Below are 22354 nucleotides of genomic sequence, written 5' to 3' on the forward strand. Positions count from 1 at the left end.
AAAAAAAGGATGTACATATGGAAATCAAAATGTCTTGTGAGAGGTGGTTCTCTCCTTCTATCACATGGGTTCTTGAGATTTAACTCTTGTTGTCAGGTGTGGCAGCAAGTACCATAACCTTCTGAGCCATCTTGCTGGTCCTAAAGAATTATTTCTTTGGAGCTTGGAGACATATCCTTCTCAAGGTGAATTCACCCTAGGAGTGCCCATGAAGGCCAGAAGAGGGCTTCAGCTTCCCTGGGACTGGAATCACTGATGCTGAGAGAAGTCATATGGGTGCTGGGAATTGAATCCTGTTTTTCTAGAAGGGCAGCCAGTGCTATTGACCACTAGGCCATATCTCTAGCACTACTTACAGAATCTCAAAACATGAATGATGTAGAATATTTAGAAATTAAGCTCCAATTATAGTTTGCATAGATTTGTCTATTTGTTCAAGGTCTTACTAATAGCCTTGAACAAACAGACATGGGCTAGATTTTAAAAAGTGAGAACAGGAAGAAATCTTGGCAAGACTCTTCATTTTCAAGTCTTCCTCCCCATTCTCACCAATATTATTTCATTTTTCTACCATGATTTGTAAAGGGAAGAGTGGGAGGTTCCATGCCACATGCAACTTCATGCTACTCAGACAGTCAGCTCATGTAAATTAGAACTTTGCTGAAACTCAGTCTCTGAGGCAAAACAGTGTCCAGAAAGGTGCTAAAACATGATGGTCTTTCTTACCTCTTTGATGGGTCCTGGGTGATCTACAAGAAAGCCACTCAAGTCCAGGAAAAAAGCTGGGCACAGATTAGTTAAGTATAACTCAGGGATGGATTTCCTATGACCTTCTCAAATTTATTTTTTTCACAGGTGATTTTCAATCTTTAGATCAGTGATCCTCACTCAACCTGTGGGCTGTGACCTCTTGCAGGGATGAACAACCTTTTCACAGGAGGCTCATTTAAGACCATTGGAAAGCACTGATATTTACATTATGACTCATAATAGTAGCAAAATTACAGTTATGAAGAAGCAATGATAATAATTTTAGGCTGGAGGGTACCACAATCTGAGGAACCATAGGGTTCCCCAGGGTCACAGCATTAGAGTTGAGAACCACTGATTTAGATGAAGAAAGAAACCTCTCATAAGATATATATATATATATATATATATATATATATATATATATATTTCTCGGTATATACTGAAGGGGCAGGGACCAAAGTCAGTATGAAAGCCAAACACTGGATGTCTGTTTCCTCTGTTCACTTCCATGGGAATATGTGAGTCTAAGAGTGACTTGTCCCTAGGCTTGAAAGCTTGGAAATTACCCAGCAAATACTGCCTTCAACACATGAGCTCTAAGTCTCAGTTCTAATAGGGCATATTGAGATCCCATATGCCCTGTGTACTAGAAAGGCTCAATTTTCAAAACCACATTCACCAAAGTCACCACAAAGGTCATCACAACCAGTTCTCCCATCAAACACAAAGATCACATGCTACTCTGACTGACCATGCAAAGCAGTAGCCCAGCCCATCTCCCCATCACACCCATTATTACCTGTCTGCTCTGTGGCCATGGCTGTAGTGAAAAGACATACATCATGAGAACCAAGGTGAACCAGTGTAAGCAATGCTACCCCCAGTATTTTGTATAGCTTGGCAGAGACAAACCTTTTGTTCAAGAATATGTGGCAGTTTGAAGCAGAACTGTATGACAGATGGTATATCCTCACCATTCAATTATGTCTGTCTTTTCTGTGACAGGATACAAATCTGATCCTGAAGGGATCCTTACTCTATATACCTGGCCATCTTTCCTACATGTTCTGCAGAAGGATAGCCTGGGGAACCACATTCCACGATTACAACTCAAATGTCATAGTCCCCAGCCCAGACATGATTGGGTCACATTGTTTAATACCAAGCTTCAAAGCCCTTTAGCTATCCCTATTTCAAGTATAAATGAAGCAGTTACAAGGGCATCAACAATACCTGCCATTCCATCTGCTTAGAATGGGCTCTATGTTTTCATGCAATAGCTACTTCTTAGCCTTCAGAGGCGCCTTATGTATCCAGTCAGTGGGAAGTATGTTTCTATCCTTTCCATCATATAATATAATGTTCCTTCCCTTTAAGGTATTTATTCGTTTATAATTTTGTCTTCCTGGCCCCCATTTTCAGAGTTGAGGATGGAACCAGGTCTTTCACTGAGCTAAATTTCCAGCCTCCAGGTTACAACCATGGATTTCTTTGCGTCTTCATTTACTGTCTTAATCAAACCACTCACTGGACTAGTAAGCTTATTATTTACCAGGCTGATGCTCTCAACACATTTAAGGCATCTCTAATTAAAACATGATTTGATTCTAGTTCAGGTAAGACAGAAAACATGAAAGCAGAATATTATACCCTGGAAAGTACTACAGATGGAATGGGATGACTGAATAGAGAATGCTCAGACTGTGTGGTTAGAAAAGGTCTAAGGAGATGACATTTATTATGAGATATGACAAGAATGAGTCCACTAAGTTAAGGTCTAAAGGACAATTTCCTTATATGAGGACAAGTGCATAAGACTTTAGTAAGGTGGGGCTGGAGAGATGGCTCAGTGGTTAAGAGCACTCACTGGCTGCTCTTCTAGAGGACCTTAGTTTAATTCCCAACAACCACATGGTGTCTCACAATCATCTGTAATGTGATCCGATTCCCTCTTCTGGTGTGTCTGAAGACAGCTATAGTGCACTCATATACATAAAATAAAGAATTCTTTTTAAAAAAATACTTTATTGAGTGAAAGCTTAGTGTATTTCCACTGTGTTACCATGGAATAACTAAGCACCCAAAGAGTCTGACTCAAAATTTCTCAGTAAATATTTATTAACTGAATAAGAAATGACCCAAATGACACCCCTGTAGATGTGATAACAGGTTTCATTTTTACAGCTCATGCTTAGATGTTAAGTTCACATGCAGGCCACAATTATCAATTTAGCACAGACAATATGATCCTCCCAGAATACTTGACTAACTAGATGGAAGTTATATGGGCCATGTGAGCTCACAGAACAAACCCATATGAGATTTCTTCAGAGTAAGGCAACTACTAAGTGAGGAGAGCAGCAACATTAGCCATCAAGCCCTTCCTCACTGGTCCTCAGCCATACAGAACTCTAGGGAGGAATGGGATGCATCTTTTCTCAGTTGAAATGGGAATATTAAGCACTTGTTCCAGCAATCTCTTTTGTTTCTGCTTTTTTTTTTCATTTTTATTATTTTATCTTAATTGTTTTGAGACAGAATCCCATGTGGCCCAGGTTGTCTTCAAATTCAGTATGTAGCAGAGGATGATTTTCAACGTCTTTTCCTCTTGCTCCCACCACCCAAGTACTGTGGTTACAGGTGTGAGTCATTATACCTCATTTATGTGGTATTTTGTGCATGCTAGACAAGTCCTACAAACGGAGCTACAGCGCAGCCTTCTGCTACATCGTATAAGAAAGTAGTCCTCCCAGCCAACACCTTCACTTCATCCCCTACACAGAGTTTCTCTGTGTAGCCCTGGTGGTCCTGGAGCTGGCTCTGTAGACCAGGCTGGCCTCAAACTGAAGAGACCCACCTGCCTCTGCATCCTGAGTGCTGGGATGAAATGCATGTCCCACCACTATCACTTAGTAGAGAAAGTAGTCTTATTACTAGAACCACTCTTCCTCCAAGATATAGTATATTCTCTAGACATGGACAGTTACCAAGCTGGAGCCTTATTACTATTTTTATTTGGCTTTCCCATTTAGAACTAAAGATAACTCTACTTCAAAACTAAACAACCCCCTAAATTAAAACAAGAGCCCCATAAATTTGAACTTTGGCTAAAAGAGAGTTCTGAAGTTTGACTAAGAGAGAGAGTTCTGAAGTTGTAAAAAGAAGCCACTATGTGTAGGGAACCTTAGCAAAAGGTTTGAAGACACCTTCAGGATGGACTTCTCCAGGGGCCACTTAATGTGCTCTAGGCAGGGTGGAGCTGTCAGGTCTGCTAGAGAGAGGCCAAAATCAACAATATCATTTTCAGACAGGAAAGAAATAGGACTTAACAAATCCTTCAAGCTCACCTAATTATGAGTGAAGATCCTATCGTCTTTCTGAACTCATACTTGGGACCTACCCTCAGCTGAAAGCTCAGATTTATATCCCTAGCCTTTGGGAAGCAGAGACAAGGGGAATCTCTGAATAGGGCTGTAAGCATAGTGTTACTGTGCACTGAGTAAAGATTATCTTTATATCATTCAAATACTGATCTCCTTACCCTCACATCTAGTTGCAACCCTTATTCTGAGAATCTCCTGTCTCAATGTTGTGCAAGCATTGATACCCAATTCCCTGATTGGTTAATAAAGAGCTGATTGGCCAGTGACTGAGCAGCAGAGAGAATAGGGCTAGACTTCCTCTCAGCACGGGTAGGGGAGGAAGAAGAGAGAGAAAGTAGGAAATTGCAGCAGGAAGAGAGTCCAGGAGACACCAGAGAGGCCTGGAGCCCCAAGAGCCAGATCAGTACTAAAATGAAAGTGTCATTGGGATTTTGACTGGGAGGTAGCCAGATTAGTTTAGAGGATTAATGTAGAGTAATACGGCTCAATTGTGACCTTTAAAGCTTGTTAAATAAATATTATACTCCAGTCTCAATATGGGAGCTAGCTGGGTGAAGCAGAAAACTGTAAGAAACACATTAAAAAGCCACTAACAGCTGGGCAGTGGTGGTGCATGCCTTTAATCCCAGCACTTGGGAGGCAGAGGCAGGTGGATTTCTGAGTTCGAGGCCAGCCTGGTCTACAGAGTGAGTCCAGGACAGCCAGGGCTATACAGAGAAACACTGTCTTGAAACCCCTCCCCCCCCAAAAGCCACTAACATAGGGCAGCCTGTATAGTCTACATAGCCAGGGCCACATAATGAGACCCTGTTTAAAAACAAACAAAAGAATAACCAACAAGCATAAAAAACTCCAACAAAAGCTGAGAAGAAAGTTATGTTAGGTGCTTTAAGCTTCTTGGAAGAACTTGGGATACAATGTAAAAAGTGTTACTCTGGATCCTTCCTGGAACACTTTCTATTCTACAATCTGAGGATAATTCTGTTACAGTATATTGCCGTGGAATATATTCTTAGGGCACCAATGTCTCTTGCTTAGGATTATAAAATAAACGAATCTGTTCAGTTGCAAATGCACAATCACTTAGAAAGGACAAGACAGTTATCATCTGGGAGAGGACAGAAAGAAGACATTTTGACTACTGGTAGTCCAAGGCAACCCAATTCACACGAAGGAGTTCTGACTTGAAAGGAGAACTCAGACATCTACTAAGCACACATATCAGCCACGCGGCAGTGCGGTTCAATGCCTTTAATCTTAGCACTTGGTTCAAGACCAGTCCTGTCTACAGAGTGAGTTCCAGGACATCCAGGGCTACACAGAGAAATAAAACAAGACAAGACACCACAGAGGAGGTTCTCAAGCCACTTACCTACGAGCAGGAACAAAGGAAAAGTGAGCAGGAGCATTTGGAGAGAAGTTCCGGGGGCTGTCCAAGGGACTGTTACCTGTGGAGAAAGGAAAAGACTCCTCTTTGAGGTTTGCTTTGGGAATGAGGGGTGAGGGGTAGAGTGAGCTTGCATGGCTTTCTGGTAAGAAACCCTTTTCTCTTATTAATCCATTATATCTGATTATTTTCTCAGGCCAGCCCTCAGTTTATGAGTCTTTATATAAGTTTGAAAACCCAGAAATTTTCTCTTTTGCTTTCAAGGTACCTGTGACAACCTATACCTCTTGAACATCCATTCTAGATATAGCAGTGATTCACATGCTTCCTGCTCTCTCAGGAACAGATCAAGTTACGGTATTTCAAAGGCTTAAAGATTTTCCTAAAGATAATAGAATGTCTAATCTAAAAGTTACTTGTACAAGTATCTTCACACACTGCATCCAAGGGGCTAAACAAAAATGTGCATTCTTTAGGGGTAAAGTTCTTTGGTAGAAGTTTGGGATAGAAGCACACCATAAAATGCCTTATACTACAAGCTCTGAGGTTTATAAAGCATGGCCAACATCCTCAATTACCATTTTCTCAATTAGTTTTCATGGTGTTTTGAGACAGAAGCCTAGGCTGTTTTTGAACTCTTACTCCTGCCTCAGAGTGGGATTCACTATAATCTAACACTTTGATTTTTGAAATGACATATGTGTGTCTTATGAAGATGTTTAAGATGGCCTAAAACCCTGGAGCTTCAATGATCCTCCTGTTACAGCCTTCCAAGTAGCTGGGACTATGGGTTGTTACCTAGTCAGGTAAGATATGCAAATTTCAAACAAATAACGTATCATGTCAGAAGATCCCAAGTAATAATGCATACTGACTAGAGAATCTAATCACATTACAAATACATGAAGCAATGCCACTAAAGGAATGGAAGAAAAACTGTTGGCATAAGAAACTTTAGAAATGGAGTCTGTAAGACTAAGGGAAAAAGAAAGATGGTTTCTAATACTACCCTCCCCTCCAAAAACATCCCTCATGCTTCTTGAAGAAATGACTGACTCTAAGACTGATAGAAGAAGTACAGATGAGCAGGGAGCATTGCAGTGTTAGAAGGCAAGGAAGTTGCAAATAACCTCAAAGAGGAAACAGAAACCAAACAGCACTGATGAGGTATGTCACAGAACAGGAATCAAATGAAGAGACTTCCTTTCACTGGCCAAAGCTACAACAATTTAAACAGATAAATAAATAAGATTCAAACTAAAAGATAAATATCTATTAGTCCATACTAATCAATAAACTAGCAAATGAGATGGAGATGAATATACAACACCTCTGACCAATTTCACCTAACTGACATTGAACACTGCAATACAATAGTAGGCTATATTTTTTTTTCAGTGACATGAGAAATTTACTGAAGAATAGCATATTCAGGGCCATAATAAAATTAAATACATTTTAAAAAATTTAAATCAATAAAATCAATAAAATACTTTTGACCACCATGAAATTTAATGACAAATTAGTAAAAGAAGCAATCAGAGAAACCTCTGAGATTTGTTTTTATTTGTTTAAGACAGTTTGTCCGTTTAGCCCTGGCTGTCCTGGAACTCACTCTGTGGACCAGGCTGTCCTCAAACTCAAAGATCCACCTGCCTCTGCCTCCTGAATTCATGAGCCACTACAGCTGGCTGGGATTTGTTTTTGACAAATTTAATTAGTGAGAGGGTACATAGTATGTATAGAGTTGGGGTGGAAAGGTTTTGGCAAAATAAAACAAAACAAAGCCTTCTATAAGGCAAGGGTATATAATGATGGGTTCCTCCAGCCTGGTAGTCTAGGAGTTTATAAACATTCTCTCCAAGGGTCCAGGTTCCAATAGTCTTCCCAAAGCTAATCTGACCCCAACTGAAGGTACTATATCATTCAGTTCTGAGAAAAAGGACATAGTGTGGATCTCACAGACAGGTTAAGAACAAATTCTTCTCTCTCTCTGTCTCTCTGTCTCTGTCCTCTGTCTCTGTCTCTATCTCTGTCTCTCGGTCTCTCTGTCTCTATCTCTCTGTCTCTGTCTCTCTCTGTCTCTCTCTCTCTCCCTTCCCTCCCTCCCCCTCTCCCTCTCTTCCTCCCTCCCTCTCCCCTCTCCTCTTCCATCTACGCAAGTGCCCTTTCTCTCTTTTTCTTCCTTCCCTATTCACCCTCCAACCCTCCCAGCCTCTGTCTTTGGAGCCAGTGAACTCGCCTGCCCAAGAGCAGCTTCCCAATAAACCTATCTTTAATATTAAAAAAAAAAAAAAAAAGAAAGAAACGAACAAACTCTTCAAAAAGACTTCCATTTTCCTAAAAGCAATCCCAACCTTGGGGAAGGGGGGTCTTTTAGAATACTCGTGTGTCTGACTGACCACAAACTTGTTAAGTCTCCATAGTTCCCTTTAAGGGTTTAATAATTCATTAGAACAACTCAAGAAAGCAATACATTTATTCTAGTTGTACTATAGACTATACTAGGGGAGGGTTAAGGTCTGTGAGGGAAATCAGAGCTGCTGTGCTTGCACTGTGGAATAAGAGAGTGTTTATCAGCACAGAAATGTGGTTACAAATCAGGAATCTCTACTGAACTTGTGTGTCCCGAGTCTGTTCGTTTTAAATTGGGATTTTATTATATAGTTGAACTTAATCTTGAGGCTCAGTCTCTTTCCTGGAGATCAGGTTGGCCCAAAGTTTCAACACTGTAAACACATGGTCAGTCCCTCTAGTGACCAGGCCTCAGCCTGAAACTACCTTTTATTAAAATGAGTCACCTACAGAGTAAGTCCCAGGAAGCCAGGACTACAAAGAGAGACCCTGTGTCAAAAATTTAAAAAGGTGCACTCTAGTCATCTTTTCTAATTTGCCTGCTTACAGTAGACATTCTTTAATCCATCCCCTCTACCTCTGCCAACCTCTAGGCTTCCTATAGAATGCCCAGACATGTCATAAAAATGGAATTGCAGAAGCGTCCTTTTGTGTTTTTGTTAGTCCATTTTGCAACTTGATGTTTAAAAAAATGCTGCCAGGCAGTGGTGGTGCACGGCTTTAATCCCAGCACTTGGGAGGCAGAGGCAGGCAGATTTCTGAGTTCAAGGCCTGCTTGGTCTACAGAGTGAGTTCCAGGACAGTCAAGGCTATACAGAAAAACAAAACCTAAAACAAAACAAAATAAAAAATGTCAATCTTTTTGCAAAATGGTTCTACCAGTTTATATTCCCACTATTAGGGTCATTGCCCCCTCCCTCCTACATGACCACTCAGTAAGTCATCATTGGTAGTCAAAGAAGAGAATATATTTTTTAATATATTTAAATATATTACTTTAATTTTAATTTTGCAATCAGTAATGAAACTGTATCTTTTTATGTATGCCTTTAGCTATTTTTCAATCATACTATTATTTACAAGTGTTCCTTAACTGTTCTGAACCTAGAGAGCTTTGTCACATGAGTCACAATTATCTTCTATTTTATTGCCTTTTGACTGTCTGTGGAGTATCTTTTGGTAACTCAAAATTCTTAATTTTCAAGCAGTCAAATTATTAATCTTTTTTTTATTCAGGTTCCAAAGAAAGGTGGGACAAGTCTCATTCAGTGCCTGGGACTCCCCACAGTACCTCTCACCTTGGGTCCTACCCTAAACTTCTCTAGTATAGGGGCTGAGCTTCCATTCCCCCAGCTTCTGATTCCTATATAAACATAGCCATTTTGGCCACACACTCTCTTGGTCCTCCTCTCTAGGCCTCTTGATCATATATGTAGGCTCAAAGTAGATGTGCATGTCTTCCTTAATTGCTTTTCACTTCACTTATTCAAGTCTTGCTGAACCTGGCACTCAATGATTCCATCTATTCTAGCTAGCCAGGTTCTACATGAAGTGTTGGGAGTGCAGGGATTATAGGCAGGCTGCAATGCCTGCCAGGCTTTTCTGTGGGTTCTGGGGACCCAGATGCTTGCCTGGCAAGTAGCTTATCTACTGAAGCATCTCCCCAGTCTTGCGTTTTAGTGTTTCTTGATATGGATATTCAACTGTCCCGATACTGCTTAATGAAAACAATCTTTTTGTTTATAGCTTTACAAGTAACTTTTGTCATAAGTGTCTATGTGGACTCTGAAAGAAGAGTCCTAAATCTATTTTTCCTATTAGTGTTCGCTGTCTGATTTAATGGCATCCTCACCCAGTTATTACACAAGCAGGAAATAAGGAGATACTGCACTCTAGTTTCTTTAGCCACCTGTTTTTCTTGTTCATGAATTTCTCCATTTCTAATAACCTCTTATACCTGGATAATGGCAATGGTCTTTTAATTGGTCTCCCAATTGCCAGCTGTGGCAACTCCTTTTAGCAACTTTGATTTTTTAATCAGATAATTGTATACTTGTGGCAAAAATTATTAATCAGATAATTGTATACTTCTTTTCATTAACAAGATGAAAAGAAGTGACAGTTTTTTTTTCTTCCTTACAAAATAGTTTATGTATGTACATGCATACATCTACAGAGGCCACAAGAGGGCACTGAATCCTTTGCAACTGCAATTATAGGCCTTTGTGAGTCACTGAATGTGAATGGTGGGACCTGAACTCCAGTCCTCTCCTATGGATTGAACAGCAATGGCTCTTAACTAGTACAACCCATCTCTCTAAGCCCTAGAAAGTGTTTCTTTTATTATTTTGCTAATGTGGTAAATGTTCACCTTTAGGATAATGTAGGCTTGATTTTCCTAGACTTTTGTTTTACATTCCTATTAAACCTATTTTCTGTATTGTTTAAGCATGTAGACCTTCAACTTTGTGATTTAAGCCTTAAAGAACACTCACTTTTTAGATTAAGAAACAACTTTGGAAAATTTCATAAACTTTTCTTCCATAAAAATGAACGTATGTATGAATGTAAACTGGTAATACAAGCTTAGGAGACTTACAAACCTCATAAAACCATTCACAGTCCACAGATCTTAGGTAAAAGAATGACACAAGGTATTAATATCTTAACTCTTTATAAAATGTATAGCCTTCCCATAACTTAGTTTATCCTCTTACCAAATTCAATTAGCAATTCAATTTATAATCGGAAGCATATATCATGAAGGCTTACATTTTTGTTTCCTAAATATAACATGTTATTCTGTACTTTCAGATATGTTGCCTTTGCTTGAATTTTGCTTACAACTATCTTAAAAGGTATCACTTTTCTCTATGATAGCATATTAAATAAGCATGGGTTTAATACAGTCCTTATAATTTCAAGTTGGACCTTGGCCGTTACTTGTGGCAGCTTCCTCTGCAGCTCTCTTTCCATATACTGCTCCTGACATGGGGCCTGCATACCTTGCTAGCTTTCCATTTTCTCTTTCAGGCATTCTCTCTCCTTTGACATAAAAATACCCAGGTCTGAAATCATGTTATCAAAAATGATTCCTTTCTGAAGTCATCAAAACATACTACACACACCTTTCCATATACTTCACTGTAAAAACTGTTATTCCTGAATCCATGGCATTATCTTTATCATGACTTTTGAAAAGAGTGATCTCACTGTTCTCATAATCTTTCAACATCTCAGTCTTGAGTAGTTTCTAGGGAATGCCACACAATGAAGCTGGCCAGTTTCATATTACCCTATGACCCACTGATTCCACTGGTTCTGCACAAAAATCAGACCACAGTTTTATTGTGTTTATTCTCACATTGGCTTAAGACACTATTTTAAAGTTTACCCTCTGTCCTCAGGCTCTCAGACTCATTTTTAACTTCAGATAGGGAGCAGAAGTAATAAGAAAATACCCTAAATAAGTAAATTACTGTTCCTTCTAATGTCTTTGCTAAACTCCCACCCTCCCTATTACTTCAAAAGTACATATAACTGTCTGAGTTCCTGGTTAAGGCCTCTTAGGCGTACGTACTAGATCTCATTTCACCTCAGCCACACCAGAACTGTGGTAGACATTGCCCCTTTTCTTGAATGGCCAAGGTTTTCACTACATGGGATGACTTCCATCAGCACACAATACATTTCATTTCTGCTTTTTCTCCTCTTGTGCAAGGGAACTAACCTTAGGTCTTGTTCACATCAGGCAAGGATTTACATCGCTGAGCTATATTACTTCCTACTTTTCATAGTAATGTCTCTACACTTAGTATAACTGTTTTCTTTTTCTTTGTTTTTGACTCTCTAATCAGGCCACAGCCACTAACATTCTATCAAAGCAGCTGCCAAACATCAACACTGACACCACACTGCTACATCCAAATGGCAGTCCTCAGACTTCATGTCGCAGATAGCTCCACTTGCAATACTTATTCTTATTGCTGTTGGCTCTAAGACAGTAGTGTTTCTCAGAATTCTTCCTCCATTTTTTTTCTTCTTGTGCTTTCCTACTCTGACTTCTAAGAACTAGAATGTCCCTCAGCTTAGTCATGTACCTTTAGTTTATGCTCATTACTCCCAGGATCTCCTCTAGACACGCAGGTTTTTTTAATATTCTTATCTGCAACGTTTACGTCTTCCACATTACTCCATGTAATCAAGACAAACATACTCAATTGCTTCATAAATGCACAGATGACATCTCACTATAAGGACCCAGCACCAGAAGTGCTGGGATCAGAGGTGGCTGGGATCAGAGATGGACTTTCAGGAAGACAGAACTAGAATGATTGGAGGTAGTATCTACAAAACACAAAGAAGAAAAAAATGAAACTGTGGAGACGAAGGTTAAAACAAATAATAGGCATAGGGTGGAAGAGGAGGATAACTCGCTGCAAAGTTAGAAGTAGAAAAAAAATCTGAATGGATATCTCAAAATTATGAGCATATCGAAAAAACCAATAACAAAGGAGTGAAACTGAAGAGAATACAGAAAGTCAAGTGCTACATGTCTTTACAAAATCAGAAGACAACGTCAGATTGCCAGAGAAGTTGAAGTTACAGGACAAACACTGCTTCCCAAAGTTAAAGAAGTAAAAGTAGAGCTAAAGTTCAAAAACACTACTAGAAGTCAAGAATACTATACTAATAGACAGGACACATCTCAGGGAAGCATTGCTAACTTAAGAAGAAGCCAATAGTCATGTCAAAAACTGGAAAAGGAAAGGAGAAATGGGAGGAGAAGCAGGGAAAGGAGGAAAGCATTTGGGAGCTGAGACAACCTGCCAAAGCTGTAGCTGACCTGTGGCTGAGAAAGAGAAGAAACAGAGCAGGGAGAGAACAACACTTGGAACAATAAAAAATTGAAAAGCCTGAAGGCTGGAGAGAGAGCTCAGTGGGTAAGGGCACTGGCTGCCCCTGCTGAGGACCCAGGATCAACTCCCAGCACCCACATGGCAGCTCACACCTGTATATAACTCCAGTTCTAGGGATCCAAACACCACCACAGACACAGATGCAGTCAAAACACCAATAAACATAGAATAATAAATTCTTTAAAAACCCAAACTAATGTCTTATAAAAACTATAGAGCAAGAAAGGTCAGAAACAATGTAAGACAACCCCCCTCTTCAAACTCTATTTAGATATATTGTGTACACACAGAAAATCATAGACAAAGAGTTTTCACAGACAAAGGTGACAGCACAGTGAAATAGTAAGGGGAGGGAGAGAAGAGAGAGAAAAGCATAATCTTAGAATTCCATACCTATGAAAACAGTCTTCAAAAGCACAAGAGAAATACCTTTTAAAAACATATTAGCAATTTAATATCAGCATTCTATCGTCAAAGAAATAGTTAAAAGCAGTTCATAAAGAAAAAATTATACAGGTAAGAAACTGATTTCTACATAAAGAAAGCATTTGGCTTAGCATGTGGTTCAATTCCCAGTACTTGTTAAAAAAACCCAACACATTGCAGGAAATTATTTAATAAAACTTTATTATTATTATTGTATGTATATGAGTGTATGCATGCATGTATGTGTTCCACACAAATGCCTGCTGCTTGATGAAGTTAGAAGAGGATGCCAGATCCCCAAGAACCAGAGACAACTAGGAACCAAATCTAGGTTCTCTGCTAGAATGGTAAGTGCTCATAACCACAAGCCATCTCTCCACTTCAGTATGCCAAGTCTTAAGTGTATTTGCCAAACAACAAAGCATCAAAATGCATAAGGCAAAAATTAACACAGTGAGGGGTGACAGAAGATGACTTAATAGTTACAAATTCTAATGTCCTTTCAAGAAAAATGGCAGATCTAGGAAGTAGAAAATTATTGAAGACTAATTAAGCTTATTATAGCAGTCATATGAATATAATAGACATTACAAGTATTACATCTACATACCATAACATATGAAAAATTCATATCATATGAAAAATTTATCAAAACAGACTACATTATTCATCAGAAGATACATCTCACCAAGCTTAAAAGAACAGAAATCATTCTATATCTGCTTAGAGCAAATTGAAGTTAGAAATCAATAAAAGAAAGATAGCTGGAATAAATCTCCAAAATACTAATTATATACTTTTAAAAGAATATTTGAAAATATTGTGAACAAAATAAAAAGGAAAACACAATTTATCAAAATTTGTGAAATGCAGAGAAGTCATTAATGGATATACTAGAACAGATAATCCAAACTCATTCTAAGTTTTACATTTGAAGCTAGGAAAAAAAGCAAATTAAATTATTAACTATTCAGGCAGAAGAAAATAAAATCTAGAGATATAATAAAATTAGAAACAAGGAAATGGAAAAAATCAATATGATCTAAAGTTGGTTATTTGAAAAGAGAAACCAATCACCCCCTTGTCAAAGTAGGGGGACAATAACACACAGATTACTAATATCAGAAATTAAGTGTTGGGTATCAGAAAGGGTCTCAGGAACTAAAAGCATTAGTAAAGAAATAGTATGAATAATTCTATACGTGCAATCTCATAATACAATTAAAATGGGTTAATTTTATAAAGGATATAATTTGATAAAACTATTGATATAAAAGTAAGCAATATGCATCCCCTCCCCGAGTTCCTAGGGACTGGACCACCAACCAAATAGTACACATGGAGGGACCCATAGCTCTGGCAGCATATGTGGCAGAGGATAGGCTTGTTGGACATCAGAGGGAGGGTCAGCCCTTGGGCCTGAGAGAGTTTGATGCCCCAGTGTAGGGAAATGCCAGGGCTGGAAGGCAGGAGTGGGTGGATGGGTAGAGAAGCACCCTCATAAAGAGGTAGGGGGAGGGGAGATGGGATAGGGATTTCCGGAGGGGAGACCTGGAAAGGGGATAACATTTGAAATGTAAATAAAGAAAATATCCAATAAAAGGAAATAAATAGGTAATGTGGACAGGTCTCAATCTACCACAGAAATTGAATCAATAACTAATAACATTCCAAGGCAGAAAGCACCAGTTTCAACTACACATTTCAAAAAAAGTTATACCCGTTCTACACAAGTTCTTCCAAAAAATAAGGGGAAGGAACATATCCAAGCTCATTCTCAAGCCAGTATTTACCTTAATGCCCAGATCAGACAAACATAAAAACAAAAAACCACAGACTATTATATTTCATGAATAGATACCATAATTATCAATAAAGTACTAACAAGTTGAACTTAACAATGCTTACTTAAAAAGAACTACACACCATGACGAAGTGGGGCTTATCTCAGGAATGTAATAAGCTAGTTCAACATTTGAAGAATATTAACAAAATACATATAGCAGTGGAAATGTTCTGTGTGGTACTACAATGGGCAACACATGTCATCATAAATGTGTCTAATGTGTATCACTAGTAGTAAACTAAAATACAAAACTGCTTGGGTAATAATAATGTATCAAATAGGTTTACACAAGTGCAACAAATGTACCATTCTGGTAGGGAACACTGACAATAGAGAACCTTTACATATGTGGGGACAGAATATGTATTTATTTAGTTTGCTATTATCCAGGAACTAATCTAAAAAATATGGGTTACATAAAAAAAACCCAAAAGACTGGGGGATATAGTGTGCAGAAGGTCCCAGGATTAAACCCCAATCTCAATCTCTCTCTCTCTCTCTCTCTCTCTCTCTCTCTCACACACACACACACACACACACACACACTCTTTCCAGAATGGCTACGTGCCTACTGAACCAATCTTACTAAAGTTGTACCTGTGTATAAAATATTTAACAGTATGAGTGAGCAGATAAGAGCATGTATTGTTCCTCCACAACCATAGTTCAGTTCAGAACTCTCTGAGGGTGGGGAGTGAAAACAACTGTAAATCCAGCTACAGTGAGAATCCAACAGCTCTGACCTCCATGTGCACCTGTACTCACATGCACATACTTAGATGCGTAACTTAAATAAGATACTTAATATGAAATTAACTATATAGAATTTATTAAGTTACTTTCAAATTAATAGATCTTTTATTATTCAAGAGATTCAAGTCTTAAGAGCAAAGCAAATAGGACTAAGAAATTTCAGCTGTATAATAGCTGACAATTTAATGGATGTCAAGTTTGATCTGCATGGAACAACCAGTGCTACTTCTGAACAACTGGTTAAGTATAGTCTACATTCCACCACAGAATGTTTCATGCCAATTCTTCCTCTCTGAATTTTCTGCCATGGTTTGCAGAAAGATGATCATGAAAACATTTATGAACTATTAGGCATGTTATAAATACTACCGCATGGAGTTAAATTTCAAAGACCTAGGCAGGCAGAAAAGATCATGTAGTATTCTCAATCAAGTAAGGAAGACTTAGGAAACAATCATCTCAGAAAGGAGGAGCCAGTAGTAATTGCTGGGATTCAGACCCAGGACAAACTGCTGAGATGCACATTTTACATGTCAAGCTGGACCTGGCCTCCAGGATCTCTCGGCATTCCTTCCTCCCTACCCATTACAGGGCATATTCTGCCCTCTGCCCTGAACTTTCCAGCCCAGGGTCTGGGCTTCCCATCCTCCAGATGAACTCCCATATAATCTAGACATTTGCCTCTTTCCTCCCTGTCCTCTGTCTCCCTCCCATTGAAAACTTCCCCCAGCCTCTTGTTCCTTGGGACCAGTGAACTTACCCAAGAGCTGCTTCCCTATAAACCTGCCTTTATATACTATAATTTGGCTTGAATCGACCCATTTCACCAGCAAAAAATAACTTATCAGTTATTGCTGCCCAGTATTTACATTACAGCCATGCATGTGGTCTAAAGGAGCTAAATTTATTTCCATGTAATGAAAATCTAGGTCAGACATATGCTGAAACTTTACAAAGTTCTAGGGTGGAAGTGAGATTTAAAGGAAGCCAGAACCCATTAAATACACACATACTCATGCATGCACACATGCACACACGCCAAACAAGCAAACACCACTGCCAAACAAATACCACCACCAACAACAACAAAAACCAACCAGAGAATTATGTAAGAAAAAATGAGAGCTTTGCTTTAAAGGTCAAATATATTTTTAATTCCTTTCATTATAGGTAGTGTCTTCTAAAGTGACAGTTTTCAGATGAGTCCCTTTTTCAAGATGAAATTGAATTAGCATTCCTCTCAGAGTATTGATATTTACTCAAAGAAGACAAATAAAGGTCAGGCTTAGGATAATTAGCATCCAGTGATCTTTGAACAGTTTTCTATTGTTCCAAACCTATCCATTATCATTAACCCTATGTTAAGAGGCTCTGCTATAAACAGGATACTACAGCAATTCCTTCAGCCTAGAACAAAAGCCTAGAACAAAACACCTGGCTAAGTTAAATACAGTCTCTGTCCCTCTCCTATTAAGTAGTGTAGGCCTGAGTTAGTGCAAACCACATTATAAATATGTATCTTCCTTAATCAGAAGCAAATAAATTAGCTCTTTCACTATCTATAAAAGTTCATATTCACTGGGCGGTGGTGGCTCACGCCTTTAATCCCAGCACTTGGGAGTCAGAGGCAGGCAGATTTCTGAGTTCGAGGCCAGCTTGGACTACAGAGTGAGTTCCAGAACAGCCAGGGCTACACAGAGAAACCCTGTCTTGAAAAACCAAAAAAAGAAAAAGAAAAAGAAAAAAGAAAAAGAGTTCATATTCTATATGGAGTTAAGACTGACTACAGAAATAATATGTAAAATCAATGTCAATATGAAGCAAATATCCCTCACATTTTATTTTCTTTGGTTCTCAACTGGAAAAATTACTGGGAGTCTTACAGGGTAGGAAAATCCTCTGTGAGAGCCCATATGGCATGTAACAACTTCCTCCATGATCAAAACATTCCATTCTGAAGGAAAGCTCCTTAAGCAGGAAGGTAAACAACTCAAAATAGCTTCAGGAAGTTCCCAAAACTGACCAGATTTACTAGAGCCTTCCTTGCCAGAGTAAACAATAAAAACTGAAAGTCCCTCAAACAAAGCTATAAAAAAATTAGCTCAAACTAGTTGTGCTACAATACAACCTGACCACCTGCCTAAAAGACACAAAAACCAGTGAAACTGTAAAAAAGATGCTTAAACTAACTAGGTCACTTGGAAGGGATACTCTCCAACCTGTTAAGCTACTTGCAGACTGTCCCATGTATGCCAGGTTCCCAGCTTTGTGAGCTGTCACCTGTGCTGGAGTGTGCTTTGGAGATGCAGCTGTCTTTGAGCCATTTCTGCTTCTGTAGGTAACTCCAATAACTCATTGGCTCATCACCAAGTGGACTTTGGTCTGCTGTCATGGGATCCCTATCTGGAGTGAATAGACATGCATGATGTATCTCCCCCGACCCCTAGGGAACTTGTCAGACAACAGTAGGAACAAAATGTTACTGGATGGTCATCATATGACTCAAGATAATTCAAGCCATATGTGGTAGAAAACACTAGAACAGAGGCCATGGATTCGAAGACTCAAGTGGCTTCAAAAGATATCCAAGACTAGAAATGATGTACATAAGGACTCAAAGTCCACTGTACACTTCCACAGAAAGAGAGTCTATGAACTCTTTATATGCTGTAAACTTGGCATTCCTCCAGCCTGCCTTTCAGCTCAGTTGCTAGCAACACGAGCACTTATTTATTTATTTATTTTTAATTAATCTTCGTCTGAAGGTGACTGACAGCAGTGGCTAACGTAGTCATGCTGCTAATCGTCCTCCAAGTTTATTTAGCACATCAGAACCGGAGCACTCTTTAAAAGGCCCTGATGGACATCACTGCATGTGCTCTCATTCTCTCTCTCTCCCCCTTTCTATCTCCCAGTCTCTGTCTCTATCCCTCTCTCATGTACCCACTACAAGATGGCCTTTCGCCCACACTCACTTCACCAATAAATCTTTTGGGCTAGATCTGTTGCATGGTATGACTTTGTGGCACTCCTTGGCTCCAGCTGGCCAAGGTAACATTCACCGCTTTATCCTAATAACATGCATTAGTCAGACAATGTTCAACCTACAATGTGAGAAGTAGGAAAGAAATCTAGTGTCTGTGGACATGTTTTATTAAACTTTGTAATCTGCAAGCACTTACCTGTATGGCCATGGAGTGGGGAGTGTGGCCTTGGTAGTGTAGGTGATGTGCTAGAGGTCACAATCAAGCTCTTGCGGTTACTTGTCCGACAACTGCAATAAAGATAAAATGTCAGTTGTAAGTATTCCAGGTTGGTTATAGAGGCACCTAAGTAGCATGATTCCCTGGATTGAACACTAGAGTGCTTTAAGCTTCACTGTTCACCTCACTGTGTGAATCACTTAAGACCTCATAATTCAGTTTAACTTAGAGTAACTTTTTTGCCAGTGCCTTGACTTGCATTTTTCCAATGTGAAATTTGCTTCCTGAAGAAACCCAAGAAGCCAAGAACATAATCTTGTTCTAAATTGTAAACTTAATTTGGAAACTTAGCATGTGTCAAAATATTATTTTATTAGTCTGGTATGGAGCACTTATCAAGCACATACAAGGCCTTGAGTTTGATTGCGAGCATGAATAAATAAACAAGCAAACACAAAATTATTCCACTTTTATATCACAAATTCAATGTTTTGTCATTAAAAAAAGAAGCTAATTTACAGTCTGTCAAATTATTTTTACAAATAGTTAATTGATAAATTATCTAACATCTTTATTTTGGAGTTGGTTTATAAAACTGAATTTGAAATGTTAACAATGGGTTTGTTTTTCCTATGATCAGAGAAACCCCAAATCATGATGAAAAGCCATTTTATGCCACATTTCTTACTAAAAAACTTCTGCAAATGTATTTTAAAGCCAGTCTATTTTTTATTAAAAACACTGGAAAGAAAAACAAAACAAAACAAAAAGGCATTAAGAATTCTACTGAGATGCCAGGCAGTGACGGCGCACGCCTTTAATCCCAGCACTTGGAAGGCAAAAGCAGGCGAATTTCTGAGTTCGAGGCCAGCCTGGTCTACAGAGTGAGTTCCACAATAGCCAGGGCTACACAGAGGAACCCTGTCTCAAAAACCAAAATAAATAAATAAATTAATTAATTAGTTAATTAATTTCTGCTGAGGCTGCTGGCAAGCCAGCCCACCATATTCTGCTCCTACTCCCAATCCCCCAATAACTGACCAGATCCTCATGTTAGACAGAGCAAAATCAAGACTAGTTTGGCCAACAAGAAGGTGATAAATTAAAAAAGAAGCAAAACAATGAGATTAAAAGACTGAAAAATAAAATAAAAACTGAAGATGGTGAAAGTTATACCATTTAAAAGCAGCCAGCAATTGTGCAAGAGTCCAGAATGATGATCTCAAAGTGACAGTGAAGGTTAGAGGTTGCATGCACATGGAGACCTTCGGCAGACACTAGAAAATGAAAACGACTGAAGAAGCTAATGACTATAGAGAAGCATGAGAAGTACTGAAGAAGCTGATGAGTATAGAGAAGCATGAGAAGTACTGGACTTTGTCATGTTTGAAGCCTACAATCGTTCTGAGTAGGTTGTTGGCATTACTGATTAAATGAGAGTCTAATTAATAAAAAAAAAGACATTAGGGAAGTTTGCCATTGAAAGTAATTCTCTATTTACTGAATAGACTAACTCTTCCATGCAAAGGCATTATTACAGGTGCCAGGAAGGTAGTAAGGAGTAAAAAGTCTGTGACTGGAATGAACAGAGCTATGGAAAAAGAGAGAGAAAACAGAAAAAAAGAGAGAATAAGGGAGAAGAAGTGAAGAGGAGAGAAAGAAAAAGGAAAGAGACTGTACTGGGAGTGGGCGCAGTAGTGTCCAGGGAAGGGTTGAATCCTGAGAAGAGGGATATGAATGATGGACACAAGATCCCAGAGAATGGGAAAGGTATGAGAAAGAAGGTATTTGTCATGCTTAAATACTGCTGGATGTCTTTAAAAAAAAAAAAAAAAAAAGAATTTACATATTACCCTTGCCTTTAAGCTCATATGCCAACTCTGCCTTTGATTGGACAAATGGTAGAATTTGTAGAAAAGCTCAGCATGCCTAACTGAGGTATGCTGTAGATGAGCTCTTCGGTTTGTGGACTCCTATTTCTTTTTTTTGCTTTTGTAGACTGATATTTTGCTCTACCACCTAAAAAATTTCCATCAGGCAGAAGTAGGAAGATCACAAGTTACAGGCAACCTGGGCTACATCACAAGCCCCTCCTCAGGATAGTGAGGTGGGAAAGTGGTTAAAAGCACTACATTATCCTTCCATGGGTCCTGAGTTCAGTTCTCAGAACCCACATCAGGTGGCTCATAACTACGTGTAACCCCCGCTTTAAGTGGAATCCAACGCCTTCTTCAGGCACGAGAAGGAACCTGTGCACTTGTGGCATTACAGACACATAAACAAATTTGTGTGGGGGGAATCCTCTCCCTCTCTAAATATTTTTTTTTTATTTTATTTTATTTATTTTATTTTTTTCTTCTCGCTCTGGCCCTGTTCGCTCCAGCGAAAATAGCTACAGTGTACTCATATATATAAAATAAACAAATCTTAAAAAAAGAGAAATGTACATGAACATAAATATAAATCTCATGTTCCTATTAGAATAGTTTAAAAGGACATTTTAAAAGGAATTATTATTATCATGGGATTCATAGCACTGAAGCTAGAGAGAAGAAATATAGTTATTCTGTTTCAAAGCTCTTACATTAAATGACATGGTATGCAATTAAACTATGACAAAGTAAAATTTTGTTGTACTATAAATTAATGCAGCATAGTTTTAAAAGAAGAGAAAAAGGAAGAGGAGGAAGAGGAGGAGGAAAAGGAAGAAGAAGAGGAAAAAGGAGAGGAGGAAAGGGAGAAAGAGGAAGAGGAGGAGGAGGGAGAGGAGAAAGAAGAGAAGGAGGAAGAGGAGAAAGAAGAAGAAGAGGAAGAAGAGGAAGAGAAGAAAGAGGAAGAAGAGGAGGAGGAGAGGGAAGAGGAGAAGAGAAGAGGAGAAAGAGGAAGAGGAGAAGGGAGAGGAGAAGGAGGAAGAGAAGGGAGAGGAGGAAGAGGAGGAGAGCTGGCAAGGTGCCTCAGTGGGTAAAGGTGCTTGCTGCCATGCCAGACAAGCTGACCTGAGTTTAACCCCAGAGTTTCATACTGAAAGGGAAGAACTGACTCTGACCTCCACATGTCTGCTATGGCACAAACATGCACACAGAAAATAGTAAATGTTTTACACATCCATTTTGCTGTCTGTTTTCTCACTAGACTGGGCTTGAAGGACAATGGCTTTTATGCTTGCTTTGATTAATGCACGTTGCTAAAGCCTAGAACAATGTAAGGTAGGCTCTCAAAGTAAGGTAGACTCTCAAATATTTGCTAAATAAATTGATCAGTATGATTTGCTATAAAAACTAAAATAAAGGCAATAAAGGTTTACATGTGTTACATGTAAATAAAATTAT

General features: G+C 38.9%; 1 protein-coding gene across 12 annotated transcripts in view; it reads right to left on the reverse strand.

The window, feature by feature from the left end:
• Mast2 (microtubule associated serine/threonine kinase 2) overlaps nt 1-22354 on the reverse strand; it is a 144908-nt gene that overhangs the window by 25695 nt on the left and 96859 nt on the right. For 9 of the 12 annotated variants that reach the window (XM_031378272.1, XM_031378273.1, XM_031378270.1 and 6 more), the window contains 3 exons: nt 19005-19096; nt 5509-5584; nt 1553-1573 (listed from right to left, as the gene is read on the reverse strand). In XM_031378272.1, coding sequence (XP_031234132.1) covers nt 1553-1573; nt 5509-5584; nt 19005-19096 — 189 coding nt within the window. The remainder of the gene's footprint in view (nt 1-1552; nt 1574-5508; nt 5585-19004; nt 19097-22354) is intronic. The other 3 variants (XM_031378275.1, XM_031378274.1, XM_031378271.1) reach the window with 1 other exon arrangement.

This window comes from Mastomys coucha, unplaced genomic scaffold (genome assembly GCF_008632895.1).
Source record: "Mastomys coucha isolate ucsf_1 unplaced genomic scaffold, UCSF_Mcou_1 pScaffold18, whole genome shotgun sequence".
In the NCBI taxonomy this organism is placed as follows: domain Eukaryota; kingdom Metazoa; phylum Chordata; class Mammalia; order Rodentia; family Muridae; genus Mastomys; species Mastomys coucha.